General features: G+C 36.9%; 1 protein-coding gene across 1 annotated transcript; it reads left to right on the forward strand.

Moving 5' to 3' along the window:
• The first annotated feature begins 1,163 nt into the window (after window positions 1-1,163).
• On the forward strand, window positions 1,164-2,264 carry LOC133306611 (uncharacterized). The gene has a single exon (XM_061506933.1). The coding sequence runs from the start codon at window positions 1,164-1,166 to the stop codon at window positions 2,262-2,264; it is 1,101 nt and encodes a 366-aa protein (XP_061362917.1).
• Window positions 2,265-7,367: the final 5,103 nt, after the last annotated feature.

Genomic DNA, 7,367 nt, shown 5'->3' on the forward strand with positions numbered 1-7,367 from the left:
CATCCAACGGTTATAGTTAAGAAGTTATATTAATTAATTAATTATTAATTATACTATAAATGACAGCCGTTGATTTTTGTTCATCAACGGCTGAGATAGAAAGTCTTACTCTGGAATCAAAAAAACCCTATATATATATATATATATATATATATATATATATATATATATATATATATATATATATAGAGAGAGAGGAGAGAGATCATTTGACTTCAGAGTAAGACTTATAAGTCTTACTCCCCATCCTAACTGTTAATTTCCGCCCATCCAACGGTTATAATTTAGGAAGTTATATTAATTAATCAATTATTAATTACATTATTAATGACAACCGTTGATTTCCGTCCATCAACGGCTGAGATTAAAAGTAAGACTTAAAAGTCTTACTCTAGAGTCAAAAGAGCCTTTCCCATATATATGTATATGTATATATATATATATATATATATATATATATATATATATATATATTTATATGTATGTATATATATATATATATGATCAACTTACACCAGTGTAAGAGTAATAACTCTTACACTCAATCTTAACTGTTGATTTCCGTCTATCAAACGAATGTAATTAATTACATTATTCTCATTAATTAATTATTAATTATAACTGTTGGATATGCGAAAATCAACGGTTAAGATTGAGTGTAAGAGTTATTACTCTTACTCCGGTGTAAGAAGATCATGTCCCATATATATATATATATATATATATATATATATATATATATATATATATATATTAATTTATATTTATTTCTTATAATTAATATCAAGGTTCAAACAACATTGATTTTCCTTGCTTCGCGACCTCCGTCTGCCACCACGGTATAGACACACCTTTGCAAATTGGTTGAACCATTTACCTGCTGCGTACCACTGTGATGGTTTTATTAGAATATACACTTTTATTCTTTTTCTTTTAGTTAGTTACTGATGTATAGGATATTGGTTATTGGCTCATGTGCCACATATGCCTCAGTTTGTTATTTTCTCTCTCTTTTCTGTTAGTACACGTTTTGCTGATATAAGAGCAATGCTCTCTGTACACATGACTCTCAGTTTTACAGAATGAAATTTGTTACAGTTCTTTCCAATTTCTTCTTCTAATATGGTATCAGATGACTTTTTTTTACCTCCGAGCCTTTTTCCATGGCTCGTGGTGGCAAAAACACCAACCCCATTCCATCCTCTTCTTCTACATCCAACGTTGCTTCCTCCTCTACTTCCATGGAGGACTCTGCAAGCCCTTACTATCTTCAGAATGGTGATCATCCTGGTCTCATTCTGGTCACTCATTCCCTCACTGGACCCAACTTCAATTCCTGGAATCGAGCAATGCTCATTGCTCTTACTGCAAAAAACAAAGTGTGTTTTGTTGATGGCAGTCTCCTTCGTTCTGATCACTCTGATCTTCTCTTTGCTGCTTGGACCCGATGCAACTCTATGGTAATTTCATGGCTTCTCAACTTTGTCTCCAAAGAGATTGCTGATAGCCTTATATATTTTTCAACAGCTTATGATCTCTGGGATGATCTCTGTGTTCGCTTCCATCAAGCCAATGGACCGCGTATATTTCAGTTGAAGCAGCAAATCTCTTCGTTGCATCAAGGGAGTCTGGATGTCAACACTTATTATACAAAGCTGAAGATTCTTTGGGATGAACTCAAAGATTATTCTCCCAACCTTGCTTGCACTTGTGGTGCTCTTCGGATTTTATCATCCACCCAACAACAAGACTATGCCATGCAATTTTTAATGGGGTTGAACGACTCATTTTCTTCAATCAGGGCCCAGATCCTTCTTATGGAACCACTGCCTCAGTTATCTCGCGTCTTCTCTTTAGTCATACAAGAGGAACGCCAAAGGCAAATCACGTATTCCTTCCCTCCATCCCTTGATACTCCAATGATGAACACCGCCTCTACCGTTCCTGCTGCATCTGTTATGGCTTCATCGCCGGTTACTGCCGCTGTCTCCGCTCCACGCCGCCCTCGTCCTTACTGCACCCACTGCCAGCAATTGGGCCATGTCCGAGACAAGTGTTTTAAGCTTCATGGCTTCCCACCGGGTTACAAACCCAGAAGCCCCAAAAACCCATATGGCCCACCTCCACATCAGGCCCAAATTCACTTAGCCACTACTCAACCCTATTCCTCTCCACCCCCACACGATCCCCTCACCCCCACTCAATATCATCAGCTAATTTCCCTGTTCCACAAAAACCCTGATCCCACCATCACCACACCTTAAACTGATTCGTCATCAACTACCTCATCTGCTCCAAATCCCATGATCGCAAGCTTCAGTGGTAAGATTTCATCATCTATTCCTTCAAATCTTTGGGTACTTGACACTGGTGCCACTCACTATGTCACTTACCTCTCCTCTCTTCTTTCACATCCTTCCTTCCCTTCTTCATCTGCTTCTATTTCTCTTCCTAACGGTTCTAGCATTCCAATTTCCTCTGTTGGAAACGTTTCCCTTTCTTCTTCTTTAACATTGCATCGCGTTCTTTTTGTTCCATCTTTTACATTGAACCTCATCTCCGTTAGTGCTCTAACCAGAGATTCTAACATCCTTGCTTTTTTTTTCTGGTTCTTTTTGTATGCTTCAGGATGCTACAACTCACAAGACGATTGGGATTGCTAGGCGCACGGGTGACTTGTATTTTTTTGATTCCTCAAATTTCTTCCTCATTTCTGATGTTCCCCGTCCCTTTTGTTCGGCTACTGTTGTTCCCTCTTCTGTTTTATGGAACTCTCGGTTAGGCCATCCATCCCCCTCCCTTTTACATTCAATGAAAGACACTTTGCATTTTACAGACACTATTTCACACACACCTTGTTCTGTTTGTCCTTTGTCTAAACAAAAAAAAATTACCTTTTATTTTGAATCCTCATATGTCTGCAAATGCTTTTAGCTTGATACATTGTGATATCTGGGGACCATTTAACCCCATTTCTGTTTATGGTGATAAATATTTTTTTACCATTGTGGATGATGCCACACGTTTTACATGGGTACATTTTCTTAAAAATAAATCTGATTTTTCCACATTTTTCCTTCTTTTTATAATTTGATCCTTACTCAGTATTCCTCTCCTATTAAATCTATTCGGTGTGACAATGCCCCTGAGTTTAACATCACTGATTTTTATTCTTCTAAAGGCATTCAAATTTTTCATTCCTGTGTTGAAAGGCCTCAACAAAACTCAGTTGTTGAACACAAACATCAACACATTCTCAATGTTGCCCGTGCTCTGCATTTCCAATCCCATATTCCCCTAGCATACTGGACTGATTGTGTTGTCACTGCGGTTTATCTCATTAACCGTGTTCCTTCTCCTCTTCTTCATCACAAAACTCCTTTTGAACTTCTTTCCCACAAACCTCCCTCTTATACTCATCTTCGTAATTTTGGTTGTTTATGCTTCTATTCCACACTTTCTCGTGACAAACACAAATTCTCTCCCCGTTCTTCCTCTGCTGTCTTCCTAGGCTATCCTCCTGGATTTAAAGCTTACAAGCTTCTTGACTTATCCACCAATCGGATAGTTATTTCCAGAGATGTTATATTTCATGAGTCTATATTTCCTTTTGTTTCCTCTACTCATTTCTCCACCCCTCTGACTTCATTACCTCATAAGTCAGAATCTGTTTCTCCTAATGTTACCACTGAAGCATCTGATCATCTCACCACTAGGCCTTCACGCACCAAAAGACCTCCACCACATCTTTCAGATTTTGTTTGTTCAACCTCTACCATACATCCCATCTCAGCCCATTTATCATATTCCAAAATCAAACCTTCACACCTCACCCTCATTAATAATATATCTTCTCATTTTGAACCCTCATCCTATTCTGAAGCCTCCCAATTACCCGAATGGTGTGATGCCATGAATGCAGAAATCACTGCTCTCAAAACCAATCAGACATGGTCCATAGTCTCTTTGCCTGAAGGAAAACATCCTGTTGGTTGCAAATGGGTGTATCGGGTCAAGTACAATTCTGATGGGTCTCTTGAGCGTTATAAAGCTCGCTTGGTTGCTAAAGGATTTACTCAACTAGAAGGTTTGGATTACATGGAGACTTATTCTCCTGTTGCAAAAATCACAACAGTTCGGCTTCTCCTTGCTCTTGCAGCTATAAACAATTGGCATCTCATTCAACTAGATGTCAATAATGCCTTCTTACATGGAGAGCTTGATGAGGAGGTTTACATGTCTCTCCCACCCGGTTATCCTACACAGGGGGTCTCTCCCATCCAATGCTGTATGCAAGCTTCATAAGTCACTATATGGTTTGAAACAAGCTTCTCGTCAATGGTTTGCTAAGTTTTCTTCCACTCTTTTATCTCCTGGGTTTTCTCACTCTCAAACTGATCATTCCTTATTCACCAAGAATTCAAATAATTCTTTTGTTGATGTCTTAGTGTATGTTGATGATATTTTAGTAGCCTCCAACAGTTCTGAACAGATTCACCACCTTACTTCGTTCCTGGACAGCAAATTCAAATTAAAAAATCTGGGTTCTTTGAAATACTTTCTTGGCATTGAAGTGGCTAGGTCCTCAGTAGGTATATCTATTTGTCAACGCCATTACACATTGCAAATTTTGTCTGATGCTGGTTACCTTGGCTGCAAACCAAAATCCACACCCATGGAGCCAAACCTCAAACTTTCATCCAATTCAGGTGATCTCCTCTCTGATCAATCCTAATACCGTAGACTGATTGGCCGCTTATTGTATCTCACAATAACTCGCCCAGATATTTGCTACACTGTTAATCATCTCAGCCAATTCATGTCTGCCCCTAGAACTGTCTATCTTGCTGCTGTTTACAGGGTCCTGTCCTATTTGAAAGGCACTCCATGTCAAGGTTTATTGTTTTCTTCATCTTCCAAAATTCAATTCAATGCTTTTTCTGATTCAGATTGGGCTTCTTGCCCTGACTTTAGAAGGTCCATCTCTGGTTTTTGTGTTTTCTTGGGCAATTCATTAATCAGTTGGAAATCCAACAAACAAGCTACTGCTTCAAAATCATCAGCTGAATCTGAATATAGGTCCATGGCTGCTGTCACTTGTGAACTTATTTGGTTATTTTCTCTTCTCAAAGATTTTCACATTACTCATTCCACTGCTGCTCACTTGTTTTGTGACAATACTGATGCCCTTCACATCGCTGCAAATCCTGTGTTCCATGAAAGAACAAAACACATTGAAATTGACTGCCACTTGGTTCGACAACAAATTGTGAAAGGCTGTCTTCAAACTTTTCCTATTGCATCTGCACATCAGTTGGCTGGCATCTTCACTAAAGCACTGCATCCGGCTCAGTTTTCTTCTCTTCTTTCCAAGATGGGAGTGCACAATATTCACTCTCCATCTTGAGGGGGAGTATTAGAATATACACTTTTATTCTTTTTCTTTTAGTTAGTTACTGATGTATAGGATATTGGTTATTGGCTCATGTGCCACATATGCCTCAGTTTGTTATTTTCTCTCTCTTTTCTGTTAGTACACGTTTTGCTGATATAAGAGCAATGCTCTCTGTACACATGACTCTCAGTTTTACAGAATGAAATTTGTTACAGTTCTTTCCAATTTCTTCTTCTAATAGGTTTCTTTTGGAATCGTAGTGTTGCACAAAGTAGCATGTTGCCGTGTATGATCTGTGCACTCCACAATTGTGGCGCATCATAGGGCAACATGTTCCAATTTCATTGCCCAAGCAAAAATAATAATAATAATTGTATATTATTTACGTTTCAAGTTCAAGAATTCTTGTGCGATGGATTGTCATCCAAGAGAATCGAACTCATGACCTTGATTTTGATATCAAGGGTTGGATCAAGCGTTTATCATAAGACCAAAAGTTAGTAGCTACTAATCAATGGACAACTCTTTCTACTTACTTTTATTAACCCAAACGTATTATTTGATTTGACTGGAACCTATACCGAAGGCAAGACAATGGCCTCACCAACACCTTTTTTTCATCTTGACTTTTATTTTGTAAAATATTAAACTTGATCTTAGTCACAAAACATATATAAAACATATACAATATGAAGCCCTTAAATAGACAAATATGTTTATATTCATGAAATTCTTGTCAAGTTATAATCATCTACTTGTTCTTAAGTCAGCTCATGATTATTTCTTTTGATCCCATCAAAAGCTTCTAACTTTAGTTTACCACACAATGAAACTTGCAATGAATCATGTATAAAACAAAACCTTAATGAGTTATTTGTAGTTGATAGATTAAATAGATACCAATAAAAATAATTACTAAAAAACAATTTTTAAAATTTTATTTTAACAAAATCGGTTACTTTCGCACAAGAAAACATGCCACGTGTGTGAGACATCATTCAAGCGCCTTAAAAAATTGCATTGACGACCAGTGCCAGTTTTCTCCTTCGACAATTTTTTTTCTAGATGGTGCCATTTCATGTGATGCATGAAACTTGCAATTAATCATGCGTAAAACCTTAATGAGTTATTTGTAGTTAATAGATTGAATAGACACCAACAAAATTAAGGGAAATAGTATTCTTATTTAATACGAGATAGTTATATTATATTCTTTTACTTGAAAAATCTCATCCCATTTTATTTTTTATCCTTTTTTTTTGATTAATTTATTTTTTATCCTTTAATAATAGGTCTCACTTAACTTCTCTCTGTACAATGAGAGAAATATTTTCATATAAAATGAAAGTAGTATTTTTTTTAAAATTATTTACCAAAAAATATTTTTTAAAATTTATTTTATCAAAATCGGTTACTCTTGCACAAGAAAACATGCCACATGTGTGAGACATCATTCCGGCGCCTTAAAAAATTGCTTTGATGACCGGTGCCAGTTTTCTCCGCCGACAATTTTTTTATCTAGGTGGTGTCATTTCATGTGACGACTTGCAAGTAGGGGTGTAAATGGGCTGGGCTAGGCTGGGCTTTGGCCATCCTGGTCCAAGCCTACGTCAAAAAAAATTCAGCCTATCTGGCCTACTGGCCTATTAAAGGCTTTATTTGTAGGCCAAGCCCGGCCCATTTTAGAAAATAAGAAAGCCTGACATGGCCTACAAGCCTTGTAGGCCTTCCATTATATATACTAAGCAAAAAAATAATTGTATAGAGCAAAGAAAGTTCCATTCATGCATGCACTAGTACTTCTCATAAGAAAAAAATGACAAACAAGAAAGAGTTAACATAATACCTCAGCTCTAGAATGTATATCATAGAGGAATAAAGTCAAAGAAATGGGAAAAATAAGAAAAATACAATTACTGGATGCTGAAATAAAGTCTACAAAAGAATGTCATTCATCTAAAAATCTTTAAAC

Source organism: Gastrolobium bilobum, unplaced genomic scaffold (genome assembly GCF_033153095.1).
Source record: "Gastrolobium bilobum isolate Gb01-03AN ecotype WA unplaced genomic scaffold, APGP_CSIRO_Gbil_v1 utg2894, whole genome shotgun sequence".
In the NCBI taxonomy this organism is placed as follows: Eukaryota; Viridiplantae; Streptophyta; class Magnoliopsida; order Fabales; family Fabaceae; genus Gastrolobium; species Gastrolobium bilobum.

Coding starts and splice junctions, on each gene's coding strand:
- LOC133306611 (XM_061506933.1), top strand. CDS start 1,164: ATGGCTCGTGGTGGCAAAAACACCAACCCCATTCCATCCTCTTCTTCT.